The 27,470-nt window shown below is 43.3% G+C and overlaps 1 protein-coding gene across 5 annotated transcripts in view; it reads right to left on the bottom strand.

Annotated features, from left to right (window-relative positions):
* hth (Meis homeobox homothorax) overlaps window positions 1-27,470 on the bottom strand; it is a 502,786-nt gene that overhangs the window by 102,925 nt on the left and 372,391 nt on the right. For all 5 annotated transcript variants that reach the window (XM_033336883.2, XM_076624521.1, XM_033336882.2 and 2 more), the window contains one exon: window positions 21,607-21,683. In XM_033336883.2, the coding sequence (XP_033192774.1) occupies window positions 21,607-21,683 (77 nt within the window). The remainder of the gene's footprint in view (window positions 1-21,606; window positions 21,684-27,470) is intronic.

The following is a 27,470-nucleotide window of genomic DNA, read 5'->3' as shown; positions in this document are numbered from 1 at the left end:
CTCCCTACCGCCCACGAGGATCCCCCAATATTTCGAAGACTTTGCATATTCCCGAATCTGAAAATATTCGCGTGCAAAGTCCCACGGGAGCTCAGATAGCCGGGTTATATTTTCCATGGGGGTTAGGCCGCGATCTCATGTACGCCTCTCTAATACCTTTCGCTCTCTCGAACCAATTTGCATAAATAAATCCTCGATAATCAACAGTGTAAGGTGAATTTCTGTAAACATATCGATGAAACTCACTATTGTCTGTGATGTTTTTTATTTGAGAGATTGAAGAACAGAATGTTGTTATGCCGTTGATGGGATACGTTCTAAATATGTGTATTTTGTTGCTGTATCAGCGTCCAATTCAAGTTACGCAATTCTTACACTAATTACGTGTTTATGGAGTTACGCAAAGAAAGAAGTAGAACGAGAAAACTGTACTACGCTCTCAAGAATCTAAATGAGAAATTCTGTAATAAAGAACCCGAATGAAAAAATAAAGATACAATCACAGAAAGTTGATTACAAGGTAACAAGAAATTGAATGAGGAAACTGTAATACAATCACAGGAACATGAATGAGAAAGCTAGAATACAGTCGCAGAAGCTTGAATGAGAAAGTTAGAACACAATCATAAGAATGTGAATAAGACAATTAGTCACACAAATGTAACCAACTACAATTATAGCTACAATTATAAGCTGTCATGTACAAAACCTACGATCCAATCATAAAAATCTGTCAATGAAATCTAATAGAAACGTACACTAACAACGTTTCAAGTATTCATTCCTTTCTTAACACGCTTCAGAACCTTCATATCTGAAACGCCAGCTCGCTCTGAAAACACATACGATGTTTATCACTAACTATGATACCGTATCGCAGTAAAGCAAGCAAGCTCCAGGTTGGATCATACGTCTAATCCAGAACGATCCATTAAAAAGTTGCGTGAAAAGTTGGAATCCCGCACGACCTGCCGTGACTTCGTTATCCGTGTGGACCAATAAGATTCCGTGGCCATGCAGAGAGAACGTTGAGTCGGAACCGTTCGAAAAACCCGAGGGAATCGAATCGATGGAACTGGGTCGAGCGGTGTATTATGGCAGGGGGTTTGCGGTGTTCGTGGCGCGTACGTAGCAATTTCAGTATCCATGAGGAGTGCCGGAAGAGCTAGGTAAACCCAGGTGTACGCGTTGTGCATGTACACGCTCGCGCGGAACCTTCATTATAAATGGCGTCCCTCCGCGCTTCCTGTAACGAGAAGAGGGCTCCTCCTCGGGCTGCGCTGGAGAAAGGGTGGTGTAGAGAGAGTATGTGTATGTGTGTGTGTGTGTGTGTGTGTGTGTGTGTGTGTGTGTGTGTGTGTGTGTGAGAGAGAGAGAGAGAGAGTGGTGGCGCGGCGAGAGATTTCGGGTTGAAGGAAGGATAGGTCGGATGTATAATTAGGCAGCGTTTGTAATTAGCGTAAATTGTTTCCCAGTAAGAGGGCTCGTGGATCTAATACCGAGCGGGAGGTGAAAACTATGATAAATTTAATATAATGCAATCCAGTTACCGTGCTCCAGACCGTGGCCGGGGGTGTAATTAATAAAGGCGAACGAGCGCGCCGCGGAAGGGGATCGCGTCTACGTACCTCGTCGCAGTCCACGTTCAAACTAGAAATTAATCGCGTGACAGAATTTTTGGATAACCTTGAATTCAAGTTGAAACTAGAAGGTACCTGTGATAGAAGTTTTGTAAACTTTATTATATCGACTTTGTCAATTCATTTCAACCTGCAATGAGAGTATTGTGTAGAAAAAGGTATAACGGCACACGAATTAGAAGACAATTTAAATCATATTGTTGTTTTGCCTTGGAGTATCAAGATCGTTAGGATACACGTAATGTAAGAATAAATGAGCTCCGGACAAAACAATGTCGCCGCTACATGCAACCGTCGAACAAAGACGAATTTGAATTTTCCGACTTCCGAGTTACAGTCAGTTGTCGATCAGTTATCAACCAGTTATCAACGAATTAACAGCGATCTAATTAACGAGTCATTAGCGATCCTATTTTACGACTTATACACTGTACGAGCGTCTCAGCGAATATTGTCTGTACATTAATTTATTCAATTATTTTTAAATATATTCGACGGTTTCAACAACGAGAAATCTCGTCCAATAAATCTCATGGTCAAACATCCTCTACTAGTCCTCTACAAAGGTTTTAGATTTTTTAAGATGATACTTAATATTGCGACGGAATTTTTGAATAGTCGTTGAAATAGCTTTTGAAATGAAAATAGCTTTTAAAAGTGTAATGGAGTTGTTCGAAAGTGATTTTCAACCCATCTGAGAAGACTTATCGTAGAAGGAATAAAGCTAAAACTGCAAGTGGGGATTCGCCGGTGATTCTTCTCCGTCGAAGGAATTTCGTTTTGAATTAAACTCGTGGATAATATAGCCGCAGATGCAAATTACGGAATAAGAGGTTAAAATTGCGAAGGAAAATGAGTGGACTCGGAAAGAGGGAGAGATTCGGGCTGTGGAACGCAGGTGCGTGATTCTGCTTCGGAAATATACTGTTATCCGCTTAACTTAGACGCCGCCGAGACGGAAACCATCGCCGGTCCTCGTAATGGACGATCCAATAAAGATCGGTTATCTTTTCTCCGAGACTTTGCTAGCGAATCAGCCAACACGACGAGAGAAAGCATCGTGCAGGTGAAAGAGCATCGAATCGATACATAGAAGATAGAAGAGGAAAGATAAACGTAAGATAGAATTCGAGTAGGATCCGTGATGTCGTATGTTTTTTAACAATTTCCAAGACTGTCGTTATCGAACGTGTGGTCAACGGCGTTGTAAGGAGCGAGCTAACGATACGAGATGCCGTCTTGAGACAATAACGGCTACATGGGCCATCAACCGAGCGTCCAAATGGCAGAGCAAGGACTTCAGCAGCGCTATAACACAAGACCTTCCTTGCTTTCGTACCAGATACTGGGTCGCGTATCCTTAAGCAGCGTCTCTCGTCTCGGTGTCTCCTTTACGAGCCTCGAAACACCCAGACAGTCGTTCCCTTTGCAGCTTTCGCCAAAGACCTGCATTCTCATCGTGAAACTTTCTAACAAGGAAGATATTCCATGAGCCAGTTGGATAACGTCATTGAACGATATATGGCGGACCATATCAACGATTACTAGACGCTGGATTTCCATACAAATTTCAAGAAACGAAGTTCGGTGAAAATTTCTTTCGTTCACAAAAAATCATAAATATTACCACACCTTTGATATTAAAGATTTTATTACATTCAATCGGTGTAATCTTGCATCTTTAAATTTATATAAATAAATCAAGATTATCCTATATTCTTCTTTCTGATCAGATAAAATGCAAATCGGGAAATCAACAAAAATGTCTAAACCTGTGCTTGATATCTTCGTCGATCGAAACATGCACCGAGTATCGGTTGCTCGTCGTTATGGAAAAGCTGGAGCCTGTCTCATTAGCAAATCCAGTTGTCAGACGAGGCAGAGTTATGGCGTTAATCGAGTCGAACTGGCAAGTAATTTTGTAAATCACAGCCGAGGCGTCGCTTTTTCCTGATTTTCCGACCACGGGAGTAAGAAGACGTTACGTCGTTAGTCTGGTATACCGAACGGAATTAAAGCAAGAAACTCGGCTCGGATGAAAGAGAGGCGCGAGGCGAACGATTCATCATCGAGCTATCGTCATCGCCCGGGAACGAGAATCCGCGGCGAACAAAGTTCACGGACAACATCGTAATAACCTGCCCCCGGTGCGTAATAACACTCCTAGGCGGAGTCTTTAATAACGCGGGGATGACGCTAAACTAGGTAGACAAGCGTTAAGTCAGCCGAGTCTTGGGCAGCCGCCGCACAGCGAAGCAATATGAAGTCCGACCGGTAAAACTTCCGCAATATATACACGCCGCGGCACGCTCGGAAATTAGAATCACCTTTCTTCGAAGGAAATTAAAAGTTACCACCGCGAGCAAAGGAAGAGTTACGAAGTGGCTTAGGCTGCCGTCCCTGGTACGGCCAAATGGAACTCCATCGTCGCTACCTTCGCATCGGGGAAAAGTTGGAACGAGAGAAAAGCAACATGCTCTTTGAAAGGTTTGAAAACAGTGGTGAGAATATTAGATTGTTCGGTATGTTCGTGGCGGTTTTGATAGTCCATTCGTTGTATTGTATTCCGTATATCGCACGACAGAAAGATCATAAATCCTTTTGTGTCGATTTTCAGAATTTGTAACGAGTAATCGATAATAATAACACGAGAGCTTAATTAATACTTTTGGTTTTGACGACTTAATACAAATGTATAAAGATTAACAATGGGGCTACTAAACCAATAAAAATGACCGGTGTTAAATCTTTTAATTTTCAAACTGTTACGACCGTTCGCGGAGAGACGCGGTTGCTAGGAAAACGCGTCAGCGAGAGGCGTAAATTCTCGCTACGATTCGGTTAATCGACGCCGCGAAATAGTCGTTCCCCTGTTTCGGTTAAGATAATAGAGGTGGTTAAATGACTGTAACACAGTATAGTAAGTTATATATCACCGTTTATTCTAACAACTTATAACGAAGACAGTTACGCTGGTGCGTATGTACGAGATGAGTGAGTGACTGATCTATAGGTGTATTCCTGGTCAAAGGATGTTGACTGTTCGAAGGATGTAAAATCAGTACTGTCTTGGGAGACGATGCTGTGTCGGAGGAAAGCTAAGGATGGGTGTGTCTAGCGCACGGGACCATCGGATTTGTTGGTGACGATTTTGGCTAAGAGAGTGAGGGAAGAAGGCTTCGTTGTTAATTGGTTAAACGAAGGTTGGTGGACTAGGAAGGGTCTTAGTCGCCCTCGATAGAAAGTGGTTAGTAGGAGGAAAGTTGCATCGTACGTTAGAAAAACTAACTTTCCCTTGTCGAGTCGTAGTAGACAATGGTCTTTAGAAATGAGTCGGAAAACAGATGTTTGTTCGGTTTGAAGGACCTCGACTAGGAAATTCCTGAGATTTATGGAAGGTACTTGAGACTATTGAGGGTACGCAGTAAGTATCCGAAGACATCTGGTTGCCATCTTGCCCGCGGTGTGTGGCCTGATCTAGGTAAAGTGTTACGCGACGTAACACAAACTACTAGAAATATTTAGTGATAAACTTAATAAAATTAACATTAATTTTTATCAAGACAAAAACATAATTATTATATAGTTATTCTTTCTTATTATACTTCCATATTTCATATTTAAGTACATATTAGAGCTCGGTTTGATTAGTAATAACGTTAACATTTTTGTTCACAGTAAGATACAACAAAATATAATCTACATTGCAGAAACATTAATCAAAAGCTCAGTTTCCCTAAACTCGTCGACGTTCAAAAATCAATAGACTACACCATGCACCCTATTCACCCTCCGCTGCACCCTCAGCGTGCAAGGTGAAAAATAATCACTCCAGCCGCGAAGGCATATGCTCACTTGAGGCGGATCACGAAAAGGCTGAAGGGTTGTGTTTTGGTTCGCCATCCAAGCAACCGAGCACTCGGAGGGTGGCAGATTGTTTGATGGTTGATTGTCGCGCACCGCTTCGGGGGTCGTCTGATTGGGTCGCCGCGAAACATCTGCCGGCCTCCCGCGGGGCTCCACGACGACAATCATCCTACAATCGCGAGGTAATACACCGAAAGACGTCTTCATTCGGCTAGGGGAACACGTCGGATGAAAACGGAGGATTTGTCAGATCGGGACGGAGAAGTCAGCCGGGCCGTGTGTCGCGTGATAAACGAGTCCCCGCGATTAGTGTGCCACTCTCTCTGTACTAACACGTTTGAGGTTTAACATAGCTTAGATTGCGACGAAATTATCGAGAAAAGCGAATGGAGATGTTCTAATTGCAAATATACAGTGGCTACAAATAAAAGATTATTTGCATATATCCTTATCTTGTTATGAAATGTATTTTTCAATGTATGAAATGATAAACTCAATGAAATTCAATGAAATGTATTTTTGAGCCTAATTAATTGATATATAAATGTTATAATAATACACATGCATAATGGTGTGCAGATATTTTTCACAATTATTATAGGTCCATGAGATCCTATGATCCCATACTAGAATCGCCAGCAATTAAAGCGTAAATAAAAGAAAGCGAATAAATTGCGTATATATGAAAAAGAATATAATGCATTCATATCTTCGCTATTATAAAGTTAAGCAAATTTCATGAAACATTATGAACTGATCACGTCATTAACACATTAATCGTTTTAGTGTTAATATTTCCTAGTCACTTCTTCTAATGATTCCTAAAACTTTTAATTTCTATTCCTCATTTCCTTTTTTTACTCTGATTCTTAAGTACATAGTTCTATAAAAATCAATGCTTCATTTCTGGCAACTACAGCCTTAAATTACTAGCTTCAACTGCGTAACCTTTATAATTTTTTAACAAATCTCCTCGACAGTTTAACATAATAGCGTTAGTTAAAAAAAATATTCTCGTAAATTCTACCTTTGAACTGGGTCGTTCACCGGCTGCCACGGAAGGACGGTGGAGAGACGACTTTGAGCGGACCGGTGCAGGACGGGAAGAAGCGGCGGTATTGTGACAACGAATTAGAATCAAAAGCGACCCTCTTCCTTTCAGCCGATACGACTTTGTCCGCTCGACGACTTTCTGCGAGGGCCGGTGCTCATTCCATGGCAGACTCGCTCGTGCGCGTCATCCACCTGAAGCGCACACATAATCGCGCGGCCCGGCCAAAGAGGAGTTGCAGAAGAGAGGACCGTTTCTGCCTTTTAAAAGCGCGGCGCATACACCGAGCCATGGGACGAGAGGCGACTGGCTAGGACGGTGAGAGGAAGGCAAGAGGAACCACCGGCAAAGGACGGAAAAAGAAGAAGGGACTTTTACAAAACTCATCCATCCCCCAAACCCTGGCCCGCGTAGAGACACTGATACCTACCGGCTGACGGTACCCACCTACAACCCGACGACAATGGATCCTTTGCGGGCAAAAAAGCGTAAAAAGAAAGGGGTAAGAGGGGTTGGGTCGGTGAAAAAGGAGGAGAGGGCAAAAGAGAGCGGTCCACCTCCGGCACGGGGAATGAAAGAAAGAGCGGCAATGATGAAAGCATTGTCCCTGTTCAACGGCTCCTCTCCCTGTGAGCCTTCGAGGCGGCCAGACCATCTTCTCCACCTTCGCCAGCGCCCCATCAGCCCCTGTCCGTATCCGGCATCCCCCTCCTTTTACATCCGATTTCTGTTCTTTCCGACACTGTGTTCACCGCAGAGGTGACGTTCAAAATTATTTAAAACGACGTTTACAGGAACTATGGGCAACTAGGACGGTTGCCAACTTAGGACGGTTAAATCTTGATACTGATTTTACGAGCAACGTCTTCTTGGTTAGGTTAATTGGAAAAGAGAAGAATGAGTGACGGTACGTAGTCAAGTGACTAATGTGATACGTCCAATTTTGGAACTAGGAAAGTTGTGTAGTAAGTTTTAGCACGAATGATCTATAGCATTTTTATACTCGGAATTTACTATTCTACGTAATATTCTATGTAATAGTAATTAAGAAAAATATGATTATATGTTTCCTTAAACTTTAATACTCTGATACTGTTATTAAACTTTGATATGTAGCATTTTCATCTATTATTATTTGATATAGCGAACACATTTGAATTGCTATAGGTAGCAGTGTCTGAATCACGGTTCGAACAGCAAATATCGAGACACGACTTAACACGGAAGTAATTACTCGGTCCACATTCTGCCCTCGAGAACGTCCGGACACGTGTCCGTCTGAGGCGAGCTTCCACGAAGATTACGAGACGTGCAACCCCAATTCAGGAATGTAATTCGAGAAGCCAAGTGTTTGCGTGTCTTCGAACGTCGGAGTCCCACGAGCCGATCACAGAAGACCCTTGACTCGTCCCGCGTAATAACGCGATAATCTTCTCGTGCAAAACAAATAATGGGGGTTCCTGCCCCTTGGCTAACTTCAACCCTTTTCCTGAAACTCTGCGATGAAGGAGAGAGAGAAAGAGAGAGAACAATCCCCGATGATCGATCACAATCGGCTCCTTTCGTTCGAGGGTGTTCTTCGCAACGTCGATGCTCGCAGAGAATACAGCCTATACAGGGGTTTAGGGTTACGACCCCTACGCAGCCGTCGCGCTGTTATTCTTCCAACGAAAACTATTTACAAAGTCGGGGCTAATGGCATCAAGAGATTTCGCTCCATATGCCTCGACGCCCCTGCCAGAATTTCGCTCGTTACTACGACTCTCTTGCTTTCTTCTACGACATTAGCGTACTGTTTCTAACCAGATCCACTGAGCCTCCAGTGGCGTACCGTCTTCTTTTTTTCGAATTTTTCTATTTATTCGTTCCGTAAATGAGTCTCTCCGAAGCGAAATCAATCCGTTTTTTGTTAATTTCCTAATTTCGTTATACAAGTCCACGATTAACGTTCAATTCTCAATTTGCTTTTAGCTGTTCTCCCCAAAAGGATGACATAAGTGGTGGTAAAATCTAAAGTAAATTTAAAATATAGTGTTTATAACATCATCATTTTTCTGTGTTTTCCAATTTATGGAGTTGATCAGTGTGGCCTCTGAGCAGCTTAATGTCAAAGTTAATGAAAACATATTATTCACAACATTTAAAAATCTTTATCTTCATCGCCACGTGGCTACTTAAGACAGACTCTTCAATTGTGGCCCAACTGTATTTTAATGTAACGAATGATCTTACATATATACACCGAAGTTAATCGGTCTTCGCAAATTTTTAGAACGCCGACACTTGTTGTGAGATCATAAATACTATCAGCTTTAGGTTTAAACGATTACATGTCATCGAAGCTTTTAGTGGCCCCGTCAAAGTCAAAAACGTCCTTCCTGCCTACGCCAGTGATAATGCCGCTTCTGAACGAGCGTAAAACGAGCCGAGGAAGGGGCCAGCAAATGCACGTGTGGAGCGTAATGCAATAAAAGTTTGTCGAGTGGGTTGAAACGTATGCATATTGACCCGGTCAATCTCGTAACGCTACCGATCATCCACACCTCCATCTTCCTCGCCCCTCCATATTGGTGTCGGTTTCCACGGCTCACCATTGCGTAGGTGCGATCCGTTCATTGAAACGCATTTAACTCGATTTCCAGGACCGGTCTCCATAACACACAGCTCTTTGTCGCCTCGTATGCAAATCGTCCTTGAGAAAACGAGAGACGTACGTACGTGCGTAATTCACGCTGCTTTTCAAAGTCCAAACACGTTACTCGTGTAATTCTCCTACTAAAACCAATCGACACGTACTACATCGCAATCAAATCACACGCTAAAACGTGTCATCCCCTTCATAATATCGATTACATTTGCCCTTAATTTTCCACCGACCAAGTATACAAACGAGTGACAATGGTGTTTTCACAGGTCAACATCCGTACTCGAGAAGAATCGAGAAGGACCGCTAAGTCTACGAAAACGGCGGCTCATTGTGAGAATTTAATTGACCGAGAGCCCGACAATCCCAATCTCGAAACTACCAGCGGAATCGTGGAACAACGTGGATCCACAGAGCGCACCCCTTCGCTCTCGACTTCGGTACCCCTTTCACTCGTGTACACCAACCCTTTCTCGGTCGTCGCCCGTCACGAACGCCTATTCTTCTCGCGTTCTCCTCGTGGCTGCCGCCCCCGCCTACACTCACCCCTAATATCGTCTCGCCCCCTTCGCGACCACGGTTCTTCTCTCCCTTTCGCACAGGCGAACGCGCACAGCGCTCACAAATGGAAAACGGATTGATTAATCGTAGTAATTACCGATCAGCCCCCGCTAATTAGATATCCGACTCCTGCCCACCCTACGGCCCCCAGAGGGTTTCCCGCTTCGCTATACGGGACATAGTGATGGCGGTGGTGGTCGTACCACTGCGAGAGGGGACTTCGCAGACGACCGACGGTACTTGATGAGAGAGAGACGCCGTCAGCCAGCTGAGGGTGGAAAGCACTGCTAAATGAGATTGTTACACGAAGCCAGCCAATGAGTCCGAATCAACGATGTGTACTACACGATTTTGGATTTCTCTGGCTGGACGAACGCACCAGCTGCGCATGCATTGCTTAGTCTCGTTTGTCAAACGTGACGTGTATTCTTTGAGTTATCTTTGAGCTTGTGGCCTTATTGTTAATAGGGTTTGCTAACTTCTACCATTTATCTTGGATGATACGTTCGTTGCACCTCTTCGTTTTCTAATTAATATTTTGTTTCTGGAGTCTTTAGAAATTCATTCAAATAAATTTATCGTTCTACGAACGATACTACACTGAGTAATTCGAATGGTACACGAAAGTCGGTCGATTATTAGAACTATCACAATTTAAACAAATGATATGAAGAAAGAATTTCACCAAGCCGAAAACGAAACAAGGAATCGATCAAAGAACTTTGAGGTAAGCTCTTGCAAAGAATACTGAAGACAAATATTCCGTTTACCACACCTATGTAAATGTTTCTGCTAGCTTACTGGCATTTTGACAACAGTGAACTTATCAAATATCGAAGAAAAAATTTTTTCAAGTATCTTTAAACGACATTCTACTAAAGGACACTAAACACACAAACCATCGACCCTACCGAAACAATCGATCCTAATGAAATATCCAATTTCAGCATGATCCAATTTCCACCAACATCAAACCAAAGTTTTCGCACATTTTTCTACGTATCACTCGATGACTACCAAACAGTCTGGCAACGAACGTTGCTCCATTCCCTTTGGTCCGCTTCTATCGCAGCACCATCAATCGCGCGGCGAGGCGCGCGAGCTCCTGCGGGCCTCCTTCGCGTCGCGGATCAAGCTCGACGTTGTGCAGACTCGTTTGTACGTTGTAAGAGCAGGTGATGCCGGGGACCGTAAGTCAGCCGGGTGTACGGTGTCACCGGTGCGCGCTCGTATCGCGTCACTCCATCACCTCGAGGCCCTTTCTCGCACCGCTGACGCGCCTTACACGGCTGCCCCAAGATTTTCAACTCGGTCGAGCATGAGCGCGGGGGCTTCGGTTACCCTACAGAGTTTCAGCAGCGGCCGCGACCCACGATAAACTTGGATCCTTGTCACGCATCCGGATCTTCCGTCGTCTCCAGAAATCCAAGAGCCTCGAGGTACACCGGGCTCGAAAGTGTATAGGATGTTCATACGCTTCCGTGGTATAAATTTGCAGTTTCGAAGATTTTTAAGATGCAGGAAGGTGTGTTCTTTGTGGTCTGGTTGATCAATATTTAATAATCTGTTGCTTTTTGAGTTTCTTAGATGATCCACCATAAATCCTCTTGAAATGTTAATCACACGTTTTTCAAAAGGCTGCACGTTCTAACATCGTTGTTTTATTTTCCTTGCTGTGGTACGAATTATGGGACTGAATAAATAAAGGGGAATTGTATTTATAATGAACTATTTTCGAATTCATTTTTATCATTGTGATATGATATTTTTTCGCATATGAAGGGGTTGAAATATGGACACGAAGATAGAGTATTACGATTCTTATTCAAATGGTTTATACAAATTAAAATTACTTTTTAGCGCCATATAAAGAAAAATTTCTCCGAGAGATCAATTTTCCCAATCCCAGGAACAGCATCAGAAAGAGAAGGAATTTTTCTTTTACCCGACAAAGGCCGACTCGTGCACCGAAGGTCCTGCTTCCCGGAACGAGCTCATTTGCGGCGAATCGGCTGTTCTCCAGCTCTCACGGCTAATCGAATCGCCTAATCTTCGTCGGATTCGAGTCGAATCGCTCCTTACACGGAATGCAAACGACTCAGGCCGTATCCCGCGCAACCTTTCTTCCCACGAGGACCAGGAACAGAAAGCGTCGCCCACCATAAATCCAGCCAATACAAACCGACCAAGAGGAGGATCAACCTGTACAATCCCACCTGTACTTCACGCAAACATTACCAAACTCCGTTTGCCTCGTATCAAACGGCAGTCTAACTATACCATATTCAATTACCACGTCTTATTTAAACACTGTCTGTAGGTTCCGTGGTGGTTCACGTTAACAAAACACGTTGCCACCTCCGCGCATCCGGATGATTTACCATCAGCCATCATTCCATCGTCCCGACAGCGATGGTTTTGGCCCAGCAACGTTTTCGCGGAACGCGTAAAAGAGATTAGTTCGGCCGTGGCCGCAGAAGTGACGTTTAATGGCCATTGCGCTCAAAACTGCGACAACCGCGCGCGCCCGGTGCAACAATATTTGCGAAGCACGCGGCACAAGTAGGATCGGCGATGTGACGAGGAAGGGAGGGTGCAGTGTCGACCAAGGGGGAGGGATATTAACATCCGGTTTGAGGATTTACGGCGCCATTCGCGTGGCTCCCGGGTCTCGGACGATTTTGTAAAACGAAACGTCTCGTTAGCAAGTCGCTTACAGCCGAACGCTCTGCGTGTCCACGTGTTATATGCATGTGTATATATAGACATGGATGTACGTACACGTTTATAACGTACACACCGGGACGAAGACTGCTTGGTGGTTTTACAGCGGTCTAAATTACCCGTGCGACGTACAGTTATGATGTTAACGATCCGCTCGAGGAACCGCGACAACGACGGAGCAGGGAGGAAGGGTGGTCGAATGCCTGTACACCGTGCTAGTCGCCTGGTGCATGCGAAATCACTCTGTGAATGTTACTCTTCGGCTCAAAACAGATATCGTATCGCGAGATGAAAAAAAATGGCGTGTTCCTTTTGATAGGGTGGTAAACGTGTTAGGTTCGTTAGCGGCGTCGATAAAGTTGTTCGTTTTGTTTTGGATGAGTGGACGAGTTATTAAGCTTGTTTCGTTTGAAATTGTCTACTGATTATTCGATAACGTTCGATAAGTCCAATAAGCGTTGTAAATATACGAAGATCGATGCGTATTGGCTTGATTTAAATGTAATTTCGATTCTTACTAAACCTGTACCTACCGAGAGAAATAATTTCAAGAGACTCATACTTCGTAGTCTATGATAAAATCGTTTTGCAAAATTGATATTCTGTGATCACAAGAAACTTGAACCTCGACCGAATTTGTTAGGCACAGTGTGCGACAATGTCTGTTTTAGGTCCATTACGTTACATAAGTTTGAAGAGGATATGAATACAACTACGTGATATTCTTTCATGACAGCATTTGACTACCACCTTTTGCAGACATTGCGGAGTTAGTTAGATAGAAGACATATGAATTGTTTCACAAATGGATGACGTATGACGGAACCAACGCGTACAGCATCTCAGTCAAAATCTTCATACAATCATATGGATGATGACAATATGAAACGAAATAATACTATCGTAATGAATTAACTCATTTTTACATTCCACGAAACCACTATTACTTTCTCATCAAGGGAATAAGTAAGATCCGAAGAACGAGAGTTTCAATAAACGCGACGTTGCTGTATGGCAACGGAGCCGAGTGCCAGACTCTTTTTCCTCTGCTTGGAGAACGAAGGCCGGGCCGGAGGACGGTAAATTTCGAGCGGTGATTAAGCGTCGTCTCGGGGGCTTAAGCGAAATCGCTCTTCGTCTCCGTTAACATCAAAATCCTCTTAAGACACCGGTTCGCCGTCGCGGCAGCTCGGTTGCAGCTGTAAGTGATAAAATTATTTCAACCTCCGGTCAAATAGAGCAAATCGCGAGCTCCGCGACGGACGTGCATCGCGCGAAGAAAAACACCTCGACGGCGATGCGCGCAAGAGCGCGGGGACGCGGCGCGGGAATAAATGGCCTGGCCGATAAAATTATTTCGGACGCGATGTTAAGAAAGGAAGTCTCGCGGCGCCGCGCGATACTCGTCGACAGCCACGCGGTTGGAGCAAAGAGCAAAATGATATACCTGCGAGAAGCGCCCTCTGAAAATTGATTAACGAACGTGGCTACCTTCTTGCGTAAATTTGTTGCGACTAAGTACTTTGGGAAAGCAAACGTTCGTAATAATTAATGTTCCGTTTGAAACGAACAGACTTTATAGTAGCGTGTGCGCTAAATACAAAAAGAAAATAGGCCCTTTATAAAGATTTATTGATCGAAAATACAAAGCTAAATACAAAGAATACTGATTTTTCGCAAAGAGTTCTCGATCTAAAATGGAAATCGGAAAGAATAGCACGCTACGTAATAAATTATTACGCTTCTCAACGAGTTACATTAAAATTACGTTAGTTACTAAAGGCCACGCGATAGTAATCTAACTATCAGCGAAATCAAGAAAAGAGAAATAAACGTCATGAGTAGACACGAAAATCTACCGCAAATTGCGCAACGTCTACGAGAACACGCGTCATCGGGGATGAACGGGCCGACTGATAAACTTATTTCGAGCGAGGCGCACGAGCAGGGAGCCGGTAACAGCGAGAAACGGTCGTCAACGCGCGGCAAGGTGTCGACGAAACGAACGGCCTAGGCGATAAAATTATTTCGACGAAATAGAGTAAATGGTGGATTCGCAGCGGAGGAAAAACGCGTCGGACGCGACGTCGAAATAAACGGCCTAAGTGGCAGTTGCCGCACGTGGGGCGGGAGGAGATGGACCGGGGGGACGGGCAGACCGATAAATAACTGCTGGTTTATTAGCCAGATACGCGACGGTGGGGAGGGAACGGTTAAATTAGCAGAAATATTAGTACACATTTGCGCCACTGCGAAACACGCTGCTGTTCAACGGAAGTAGTGACAGTCGTGTGTCATACTCTACAAACAAGGAGATGGAATAGAATAGTTTTCGAAGTATGTTTTCTCCGACTCGCATAAATTAGAACAACTCAGTCTTAAATTAACTTAATAATAAATCACATCAATCTTATTAGATTTTACGTAATGGAAGTGGCGTAATTGGATTTAATAGATCGTTTTGAATTTCGATAACGATGTTATCGTTACTGTTTGACTATAAACATTAACATAAAAAAATTTCTTAATTTGATTTTGATCGACTAACTTGTACGAAAGTCCAGGATACCTCTAGTTTTAAAAAGATAATATTCTTCTTTAGCTTTTAGTAAATTTTGTCCTCGAAAATAATTTACAACACCTTCTTTGATATCGCTATGCACTGTACAATCTAACGAATCGAGTTCCACTTCCGACTGTAGGATTAATCAGCCTGGTCCAGGAGAAAATGACATATACGTTGTCCGATCGGATAAATTCCATCTTGAACTCAATTCGAGAGCTGTTTCATCCCCGCGATACACGATTCCTGGTAAGTTAGCACGCGTACACGGAGGATCGCGAAGGGTTACACACGGTAACAAGCTGGCAACGCTTCTAACTACTGTCCGGGCTGATATATGTGACGGAAAATTGTGGGCGAAGGTAGCGAGAAAGAGAGAGCGGGACAGTGAGCAGAAACAGAGTAGCGAATGGAGAAAACGAAGTAGCGGAGGGGAGTGAAGGAGGTGTATCGCGGAAAGAAGAAAAAGGGGTGGTTGCCGTTGGGCGAGGGCGGACTGCGTCCTTCGTGCACGTAGACGCAAGGGGAACGCGTTTTATTTACGAATTATTTCATTTGTCTCGCGTATTCTAATTAGACCTGCTATTTCTAAGCAACACCACTGGCATCGTCCGTCGACGTCGTCGTCGCCGTCGTTCCTGAACGCAGCCCTCGTCCGAGCTAACGTTCCACGGTGCAACGGCCATGCTCTAATTGCATTACGGAAACATGAGTTTCCCCCGGCGAAATATATCACGAAACTTATCGCGCCACGAAGAAATTGCCGCGGCCCTCGCATACACTTCGCCGGCGCGCAAGTGCAAGCCTCGTAAGCTCTGCGGCCCGCCTACGTGCGCCCTTATACCTGCCCACCCACGCGAAGCATACATCACAGCCCGCACTTTCGGTCTGCGTGAAAAAAGAAAGAAAGCAGAAAGAAAAGAAACAGAACGCCTCCTTTCCATGCCTCTCGCTTCGTTTCGCGAGTTTCTCTCAGGAAAATCCACGAGATTCCGCGACCGAACATCGAAGTAACTTCATCGTTTTTACGTAATTTCTTTAATCTCCTTCCTGGCTCAACCACGATCGACTTAATTAACCTCGAAGTTACCGCGGAATGTGAAGAGCCGCAAGACGAGCCTCGTCGAGGTTATTTCGGATGCATCGGAGCATGGTCGAGCGGTGAAAAGTTATGCGCTACTAATTTGCGCGTGGACATCGGTTACGGTTAATTACGAGGCCGGCAGCGACGGAAAATGTCAGCGATATGGACAGATGCCTGAGAAAATATTGGTGGCACGGGGGAGCACGTAAACAGGGAGCCTTGCCAAAAATTCCGCGCGCGTTACATCGCACGCGTCTCTCTCTCTCTCTCTTTCCCTCTGTTCTTGCGAGCGGCTGCACCGCCGCGACGCAATTAACACCGTTCAGGACTCGGCCGCGCAATTATCGTGGCATCGCGTAGGCGTCGCTAGAACGTGCACCAAATAAATATTAACGCGTGGCTCGATGAAAAAAATCCCGATCGCCGGAGGCCTCCTTAAACTTGATTTGTGCTCAATTACCGTGCTCCACGTCCACCACCCTTTATCCCCCGTCTTCTTGTCCCTTTCAATTCCTGTCTCGAGCCAACCTCTACTCTCTTTCTCCGTCTTATTATACGAGCTCGTCGTTTCGCGAGGCGTCGCGACGATTTTATTTATACGCGCCGCAAACCACCCGCGTCTCGGTGGCGTCGCGATGCAATGAGAACGCGAGCAGACGTGCCGGACCAACCGCGTGCAGCCAAGATGGGCGAAGGGAGGAAGAGGATGGGAAACGTAGAGCAATTCGTTTCGCATTTTATATCCGGCCGCAGGAACCGTCGCTGATTCACCCCCGTGGACGACACCGTAAACGGGAACGCGGATTATTTCGATCCTTGGTGAGGTTTACTGAACCTGAGACAGCCTCTGGGGAATTCTTACATTCCGGTCGGTATAAACAAGATTCTTGCTGAACGACGCCGATACATCGACGGAGTTACAGTGCGATCCGTTAAAGACCACGACAAATTTTTTGACCCGCAAGTCCAATGGAGATTAAGTGCAACAGGACAGTTCAGTCTGAGAAGCTATCGAGTGTATGTTATAGAAAGTTCACACTCACGTGAAAGTTACAATCTTGTAGTTAAATTGTTCTTATATAAGCCGCTCGTTTGCCAAATGAATTTAACTCCGTGAAATAAAGAGTAGAAAATATCGATGAAACTTGGCCTGTGAGCGGTGCATACTGTACCTATATACCGTACTTATTATAATATTACGCGAATGTTCTTTCTTGGTCACTAGCGCATCCCTTTCTGCCACATATTATGTAACTTCTTAAGCAATTATAAAAAAAATAATTCTCCAGAAAGATTGCAAGGATTATAACTTGTTTCTCTGAGAAGCACCTGTATCCCATTTCGTATACCTTCTCATAATCCCTGAAATAAATTGGGAAAGAAACGTTTAAACGCAAATCCAATCCCCTAAACGGTTCTGTACGAATGCGACGAAATTTCAAGGGGTGACAGCGGGGAAGGAACGCGTATTTTCCGAGAACTTGTACGAGAGCGGAAGGGTGAAAGGGCCGCTTAAACATCACGGTAAACAGGGGCCGGTGTAATTCGGATGCTGGCGCAGGTGTTACGCGGAAACATCTATCAAGATAGCGAGATACGAGTCAAGGGGGACGCTTTCGTCCTCTGTAAAGAGAACGGCATGGATTGGGGAGGAGGAGAGGTAACTGTGGATCAACTCGAAGAAACGAGGGATTTCACGGGACAGGACGCACTAAGCTTCCACGAGGGTGCTCTCTGGCTCGTCTTAACCCTTTCCGCCTCGTAACGGATCGCGTGGAATTAACTTTTCTTCAGGACGCGCGACTCTTCCAAGAGTTTGTCCAGGAACTTCCTTTGACGTGACGTGAATTAGGAGGATCTTTATTTTGGATTTGGATCAGAATTTCGTGAAACCGGTAGCTTTAATATGTGTCTTTACGTTTAGAAAAAATAGTTATTTAATTATGGATATTGTTAGACTGGAGTGTTTATGCAAATCGATATAAAGTACGATGAACGATACTATGTGTCGTTATATTCAATAGTTTGCTGTTAATGAAACTCGGATTTAGTGTTCCACCACCGACTAATCGATTAATACATTTGATAACAACACACACGAACGTAACCAATAAGATAATTCCTAGAAATATTTCTCAGTCTTCACGGTTTCGATTATGGTCTACTCATCTAACTCAATGTTTTCTATGCTAGTGCTTTTTCATGACGTGCGCAAACTATGTTTCCAATGCTGAAATTATTTAGAGTAACGATAACACGAGTTCTATTTATAATACGATGCGTATGGTATGTCGTCGGTTTTGATTAGGATAAGAATCTATGAATATTTCATAAAGACACTTCAGTCTTTCTGAACTTCGTACAACGATAAAAAAAAAAACACAGCCACGAAAAGAATATCAAGCGTATTCTCGGAATTTCTGACCACAAACACAATTTTAGAAATTCGAATTCGATAATACAAGTTGAGTCTAAAACGCTGGTCCTAATGATTTAGATGTACCCTATTGACTTTATGGATCTGATAAACTTACATCTGATCCTTTTTATCTCGATCCAGCAAATAAAAGGAATATTCATACTAATAACGTTAAACAGATATCTCACTGATACCCGAAAATATTTGAAAAAACTCGCTCCCACTCATTCCCTTCTGAATTTCCTTCGAATTTATCGATTCGTCGTAAAAGCCTACTATCATAAGCGGTCGTGAAACTCACAATCGAATGTCGAAAACTAAACGATTCCCGTGCACACGCGCCACTGCCATCAAACTCGTGGAGAACTTGGGGATGATAATCCTGCGAAGGCGCATCGGCAATTAAATTCGCGTTTCCCGGAGAACGAAACGAAAGGCGGCATATCCCGCGAGACTAATCCCGGCCCGCTATAAACAGCAGTCGAACGATTAACCGTATCATTATGAATCATAAGAGGAACGAAGGCAGCGGCTTATTAATTGCGATCGTTCCGAAGCGGCATTCCGCGTATGGCAAATTGCCGTAAGGTAACGCGAACGACCGTAAAATGTAACCTCGCCATCTCGTTGGCTGGAATCTCGAGCGCGTGTTCGTTTCTTTTCCCCCTGCCCTCTCTTTTCCCCTTTTTTCCGTTCTCTCTTTTTCATTTTAATTCGAGCATCGATGGGGAGAGCGTGAAAAAAAAAATCTGTCGACATTTAACTGGAGGCAGCGAGCCACTCGTAACGCGTTCCATATATCAGCGATGCGTTCGTGGAATGTTGCTGCTAACGATTATTGTTCGAAGGTCCGCGTACGATGAACGATAATAAAAAACGAGTACAAAGTGCATATTTTCAGATAGACTAATTTAGCTTGGAATAATACATACATAATTTAACACACGATCAGATAGTTGTTCAGAGATCGGAATTAGAAACCGTGCGGAAAGTATTCCAAGAGCAGAGGCAGCACGCCTTGTCGAGCTTATCAGCCGCACCTGCAGCCGCATTCTAAGCGGATGCAGCCACCTACGAGGGGCCGGTTAACCTGTTCCTCGCGACGATCGAGATCCTGGTCAGCGGACGATACCAGCGTTTGTATACCGCAGAAACCCGCGGCGATGGGCTCGCGGTGTCTCGCATTTTTCGCTATCGCGTTTATGGCGAGCGGAACCGAAAATCTCGCCGGAGTACACGCGCTCGTGAGTGCGTTTATCGGTAGCGTCAAAATTCCACAGAATTTACGGTATTCTTGTTTCGATATACGAACGTCGAATACAAGGAACAAGAGCACAGAGGCGAACAGCGAAAAAAGAAGAAAAACGAAGAAGGTAGAATAAAGAGAAAAGTAGAACGAGGCGGTTTACTTGTCTCGGAAATCGGTCGAGAGCGAAGAAAGACGATCTCTCTGTCTCGCTCCCTCGACGGCCCAGATACGAAAATCGTAAAGTCGCTACATAATAGCGGCTAGTATAATCCGGTACGGCACTTCGCGCCGAGATTAAAGGTGCATAAAGCGGGCTCGCATAAACGTTTTACAGGCTGCTCGCCTACCTGGCTGCCAAGCGTGCAAGCCGCGCGAACGAGATATTATTTTGAACGTCTCGTTACGTCGCTGCGTGGCCGGCTTCGACAGTGTTACGGTTTTATTCCGCGGGAAATATTCGCCTTACCCGTGTTAACGCGTGTGGTCGAACCGCAGCGAATAACAGAATAGAACAACCGTGGTACGGTTTTAAAGAAATAATCGTCGAACAATGCGACACTCTGAGGGTCGTTAAGGTTTACGACCGGTGAAAGTCGAACGACGATGACTGTCGGATAGGGAACGTGGGAAATGCGGATAGAGAGATAGCGAGATGGAAATTAAGAAAACGATGTTGTCACGTCCTTTGTCTTTTCGTGATTTATTTACCTTTACTCGGATCGATAAAATTTTGTTCTCGATAAAGGTGCCATTTGTAAATTTTCGATAATAAAAAGATAAGATTTCTCAGATTGGCACATTCTACTTTGTTGTAACTACGAGTCGCAAAAATCGAATTCCTAAATTCCTGGCCGACAGACCGATACGTCAAATTCTTTTCAGCTTGCTTCAATAGCTTTCCTTCGAACGGAACGCGAAAACCCATTGAAACGGCAGCTTTATCTTCGACAAGGGGCACGCCAGGAATCCCGCGGGCTCAACAATGCCGTCTAATGGTGGTGCGGAGACAGGTATCGCGGGAATTTCGAAATCTACCACACGGTTGCGTACGTTTCAAAGTGTTGTCGATACAGTTCTCCGTATTTCGCGCGATCGACGCGTTCAACTAATCTACTTGTCTCTGTTTGACTAGCTTAACCGACGAACTTAATGCGATTCAGATTTTATGGATAACATCGATGTCGTAACCAGGCAAGAGGAAAAAGAAATTTGTGTTTCAATGAGGCTAAGATTGAGAAAGTGTCTCTGGTTGGAAAACGAAATATTAACTGTCTGTGAAAGACTGTAATTCATGTAATCGATTTATATATACCTATTGAGTTGTTCGAACAATTCATAGCGTGTTTGACACCAGTCGAAGTATTCTATTTAGTATTTGATTGAAAAGAAGTTCCTAATTGTATTGATACTAAAAGAGACTAAAATGAAATATCTGTATCCGATTAATAATAAAGTTTCGTCTCCTTTACGATAAACTGATGAAGATTAAAATATTGAATCTGAATGGAATGTTGAATTTCATTCACAGGATGTAACAAATCGCGCTGTCATTTATTCAGGCTCCTATAAAACTCTTTTAATTGTCAGAAATAAAATACTCTAAGAACTTAATGAAACTCGAGTAAAATCTCTAAAGTGAAGTGAGAAAAAAAAGGATGAAAACCTTTTCGAGAAAAATTCGTTGAAAAAGAATCATTGAAGAAAAATGAAGATTATATATTTATGTAATAAGACTAAATTTTCACATATTTCGCTACGAGTTCTTCGAACAGTTTAACGCAATAAATTTTCTCGTGGCACTCACCAGTTGTTAACTTGGAGAATCGTCAACCCCGTGTCCTGAGCCAGTTGCTTCTTCTGGTCTTCCGAAGGGTACGGATGCTACAACAAAAAGATACGAACGAACTTAATAACTTTCTTCCTCTAGAAATCTAATTACCACGTACATTTTACAAAATATCATAATCACATGCTATCTGCGACTAACTCAGCGAATCTTCCCCTTCGATGGTAATACTCGAAAACATTTCTAGCCAATGTTACATCTTCCTTACTATACGCGAGAGTAGTCGAGGCGAGCCAGTCGCAACTTACGCGTTATTTACGACGACACAGCGTCGAAGCGAGGGCAAAGCCCGGGTCGTTCCGCGTTCCCCGGCAGTCTATGCTTTTAAACAATTTATCGAGTGATTTATCGCGTAACAGGTAAGTGCACAGAGCGCATAGATGGCACGGGGGACTTTTATCTGCGCGACGGCAGTCGCATTACTGGGCATCGCGTCGTCTGGACGCACCTGCGAAATGCTATATGCTATATTTATTGCTGGGCAACAACGACAATAAAAAAAAAAGAGAGAAGAAGAAAAAAGAGAAAAAAGTAAGAGAAGAGTGGTAGAAAAAAAGGTCGTCCCTCTATAACGGAGCAACAAGCGTTTTATCGTGTTGTGTCGATGCAGATGCACGCACGACGATCAGTCCTTCGATGCTCGTATTGGCTTTCAGGGAAGACAGAGTTTACGAGAGGCCATTCAAGATATACGGGAGAAAGGTCAATGGTGGAGGGACACGTTCTGGATAGGCGGTTTACAAGATAATCTCTGTGTCGCGAATTATTGAAGGAAATCGACGGATCCGCGGCGATAAAGCCCTCGGAAACGACAGCTTTACATGACCAAGCTGGATTTAGTGGTCGCAAGAAAGGTCGTAGCAACTTCGTTGCTGGTTGCACGCTATGTCGTTGTAAATTATTCTCTTGTTGCGTTTTAACGTTACCCTTTTGCAGAAACTTGTTTCCTAACGGCACATGGACGATGTTAACTTTGCGAGCTATAACTTTGTTGCTAAAATGATTCCCCAACGAGGCGCGCCTGTAATTATGGTTTTACGTCGGTCGTACAAAAATTGTTGATTAAATGGAACATGTTGCAAGATTAAATATTTACGATTAAAGCGCCGAGACTTAAAACGTTAATGCTTAATAAAGCGAATGGAATTTCACTCCATGTGAAGTTCGTTTTATATCATCGCAAACTTTTCCCTACATTCCGGCAACTTTCCTATTTTTAATACTTTTAGTAATAAAACATTTAATAAGTTATTCGTTTCTCTAACGAAATTTAGAGGATGATTATCGATTACTGATTATCGATTTCGAAAATTAAAAAATATAAACTAAGGTGAAACTACAGTATTTACTTGGTTTTATTTGTATCTTAGACAGTATTTAAGAGTTAACTACGTCAAAGTCATAATATAATTCTAATTTGTCGAAATAAAATTACACGTATATAAACGCCACTTTAAAATTCCATCAGGATACATTCAGATTCTCGCTTGCCGTACCGAAAAAATGATTCACTGTGACACAAGTGGCGAAGGGAGCTCGCCATTGGCAAGAGCTCAAAGGCGCGGCGGCGAAAGCGGAGCTAGATGCATAAATGATGCACTCCTCGGTTATTCCATCGGTCTTGCTGCGCGAGTCCATAAATTCGTGTATAAATCTCATCGTTCTCCAAGCGAAGTTACTGCTCGCATTAATTTCGCACTTGCGGCAACACCAACCGCTTCGATGCACGCCGAGCAACAGGAAGACGAACGACACGTGCCCGAACCTACGCGCGTTACAACGAAAACATTCACGCGAAATGTCTTGGTTCGTAAACGGTGTTAATCCCTGAAAAATATAATCTGTGAAAATTTGAAATTTAAAGGTGCGTCTTGATTCAAATCTTTCTTACTTGAGTATTTTAAACGTAATAAAAACAGTACGATCACTGATCAAGAAAAAGTGAAAATAAATTACCATCTATAAGTACCTAGATACATTAATTTTGTTAAAATGTACAATTTTATTGGTTTATATTACTTATTAAAAGACGGAGCAGTTATATTCCCTCTTTTTGCTATTATGTTTATGTTTTTCAGATATCATTATTCGAAATATCAGTAATTTTTATAGTAATTTAAAAGAAACTTAATTGTACGATTTATAATTTCGAAATCAAGCCAATTAACACCAAGAAATAATTTTATTGCCATAAACAGAATAAGGATCAATATTATTCTACATTCTTATAGCTATGATTTTGTAACTGAATAACATCCTGTCAAAGATAAGCAAGCTTCCGAACACTATTAAACGATATCATACGTAATTTATGGATGTTACAAATAACTGAATCAATTTTACACAAGACTAAAATGCTAGCTGAATGGCCTGTCAGAGCATAGAATCATATCCTGCATTATGAAGAAAAAAAAACGCACGCGATCCGCGGATAATCACATTAATTACATCACGAGCTACACGAAACGCTCGTCCCCCGGGGACAATGCGTCGTGCATCTTAATTTTCATCTCTTGTATTAATTCCCACCGCGATATTAAAGTCGTCACTGAACAAACAAATCGAGGTTACCATGGATCCATTTATCATAGGAAGCATGGAACTCGTACGAATGTCGAACTTACGTACGTACATTGCTAGCCCTGTAGATATATCATGTCGCATTTTCACATCAGCAACTTTGTAGTTCTACTCTCATCTAAAACTACCATTCTCAGATTTCTGGCATATGTTCTTGAGAATCTTTAGGAGATTCGAAGTATCTTTCGTCGTAGCTTCACTCATGTTCAAGTCATTCTCCTCATGAAACCTCATTCTTTCAAGCGCTTTAGTGTTATCGTCCTTCTTTCTGATGCCATTGTTGCTTGTTCTTATTTAGGGTATGTATTCTTCGTGTTCCGCGTATCTTCTCACATTCTTTTTTTTTTTTTTATTTCCTTGAGTCTTTTTACTGCCTTTCCGCTTCTTTTATGGAGTTATTGCATAGTTTTTCTATCCTTTCATTTTCCGCATCTTATCACGATCTCGTTTCTTTATTTCATTACCAGACTCTTTTTATCGATGTAACTTTCTTCTATGTCGTTACACCGCTAGTGTTTCTCCACACATTCCTTAAGTGCTGAATTCTCTTTTTCTGATACTCTTGTATTACTTTTTCTCTTTTACCTCGTGATTCTCTCGCACTAAAATTTTTATGATCAAGGTATTTTATTTCCATGCTTCCAGTCAACAACGAAGAACATCTAATAAAACGCCTACTCGACAATGCTACTATCAAAGGTTTCCGATTTTTTTTCACCTCTTCATCCCCCTTTTTCATGTACCTTCGACATCCCCTCGTCGACCTCACGATCATTTCTTAATCGGGGAATGTTCAACCGGAGGAATGAGAAGTGTCTGCAAGATTCATTCAATTCGCGGAGTGTTACCTGTAACTTTCTCGCGGTAATACTTTTAGCGAGTCAAAGTTGTGCATCGTCACGGGTGGCCCCAGCGGGGGTGGGGCGACCCTCCTGGAAAAGCATCGGCGGCGGTACGGAGGAGGGAGGAGGGTGGGCAGGCCAGAACGGACCGCCGCGAGCACTTAAGACTATTGTTTTCAATGTAATTGGATAGCTGCTGCCTTCTCTCTTTCCCTCTTTGTCCCTTTTACTTCCGCCTGCCTTCCGTTCCGGCAGCTACCACGATCCCAGACGAGGGTGGAAAGCAGTCAGCCAGCCGGTCCCCATGTAGCTTCAACAATTATCTTGATTGTTTTATGCATACACCAACGAGGCGGACGCGACTTTGGCCAATAGGAGGGGAGAGACGGTCCTTGGATTTTGCGAACGAAACACGATCCAGTTGAAACTCCTTCGGACTTTTCCGCTTGTTCCTGCCTTTCTCGGTTAATGATAAATCTGTCGCCAGCCAATTTTTCTCCTTATTGTTTCGTCAAGGACAAAAGTGGTTTCGGTTACATTTCTCTGAACATCAGTTACTGACGCGAATTTATTTCAAAAAGCTGTGTTAATAATACTCAGACGAAGGAATTAAATGTTTCTAGATTACTTGCTTTAAATCATTCCTTTATACCTTTCAAGGATTATTTAACATTTCTCAGTTTGAAAATAAATATAACAACTGCCCGAAGAATTCAGAATGAAAGTAGAAATATACAATTACAAAATACGTGAATCTATATTAGAAAATTTCTTCAAACTTTTTTAAATCCTCGTCTGTTCATACTTTCGATAGCTCGTCTGCTCACGACAAGCAAAACACGTTCGCTGTAACTTCCCACTGATTTGCACCCTCGTATTACGTTCCTCGTTATATTCCTCGCTTCCCACATAACAAAATTCGTATCCATAATTTTCCATCAAAGTTTCTTTCTCCCTTCGAGTCCCAAACTCGTCACGACTTGCCTTCCCAAAATAATTGGCGTCTCTCAATCCTTCGCTCTTTATTTAACCACGATCAATCCTCGTCGAATACGCAGCCACGTCTCAATCGACCCTCTCGCGGATGTATACCGTCGGTATGACGTTACCGCCGCAAATGGAGAGAACGCTAGGTAGCCAGGCAAGATCCGATAGAAACTCCACGGGCAGACAATGCTCTGGGCCGATTTAATTAGGATAAGAATCGCTTGGATCGCGTATACACGGCCGCACAATGGGCTTTCACGGAGGGGGTGAGGGAGGAGAGCGGTTCGAGCGGAGAGGAGAGTCGAAGCCACGCTTCTGTTGCATGTATACTATGGCTCGCCTCCAAGAAACATGATATACAACGGGGTAGAGGAATTGGCGGCGGGCTTACAGCGGTTTCCAAAAATACCGCAGGCTTCGGGAAAAAGTAACGAGCAAAGGGGGGAGGTTAACCAGGGGGGTACGAGGGACCGGGAACGTAATACCGCGAGCGCCACGTGCTAATTATGTAAAAATATGATGCGGTTCGGTCGCTTGCGGTGCAGCCGCGGGCTTTTATGCGCAGCCGGATCCGCTCGCGCGTTCGTGCGCGCTACCATCGGGTTTGGCATCGGCTCGTGGGGCCCGATATTCTCGTCGAATTTAGTGTTTGCGCGACCTGGTGGTGAATTACGGGCGACAGTGTCGCCGTGCAAAATCGGGCCTGATTTAGTCGACCACCATATTCCACCATACTTACGCGATTATCGCACGAGAAAACGATCGGAACCGCGTTGATTAGAGTAGATAACGTTGGATCGGTATGCGCGTTAAATGAAGCATGGGCAAGAATTAATAAAGAGTTTGGAAATTTAAAAGGAATATTCCTATAATTTTTCTTAGCTTAATCCGCAACTGATATGATGAGGTTCGCATTGCTGATAAATTAGCAAGTAATGATTATAGAAGTCATTTATAAGAAGGTAGCAGTTGTCCTTGTATTACGAGTATATCAACTAATAGAAGTACAATAGATATTGAAAAAAATGAAAAATCTGGAAGGAAATATGTTATATTTGTCAATGATTTGATCTGTACCACACAAGTTGATGATTGACACATGAAGAGTATTACAAATATTATCTACGTGACCTTAATTCTGTAACTTGAAGCTCTCTAACTATAACGTGTTTCTTTTAGTGACGTCTAAATTACATATACGAAATTTCCAAACTTACAGCTCGCTAGACGACTGTCAGGTAGATTAAATAGGTTTGCACGAAACGCGAGAAAGAAAATAGAGGTCAGAATAGTAGCCGTTTCAAGCGTAGAATCAGAACTGGTAGAAGAAAGAGACACGCGGAATTGTCGAAGCGGATGACTCGAGTCGGCAGCCAAACAAGCGATAAAATGAAAATGAGCGATAAAAAGACA

This window comes from Bombus vancouverensis, chromosome 14, assembly GCF_051014615.1.
Source record: "Bombus vancouverensis nearcticus chromosome 14, iyBomVanc1_principal, whole genome shotgun sequence".
NCBI classification, from domain to species: domain Eukaryota; kingdom Metazoa; phylum Arthropoda; class Insecta; order Hymenoptera; family Apidae; genus Bombus; species Bombus vancouverensis.
The sequence above is the reverse complement of the archived record's forward strand: the minus strand, read 5'-3'. Positions and strand labels throughout refer to the sequence as shown.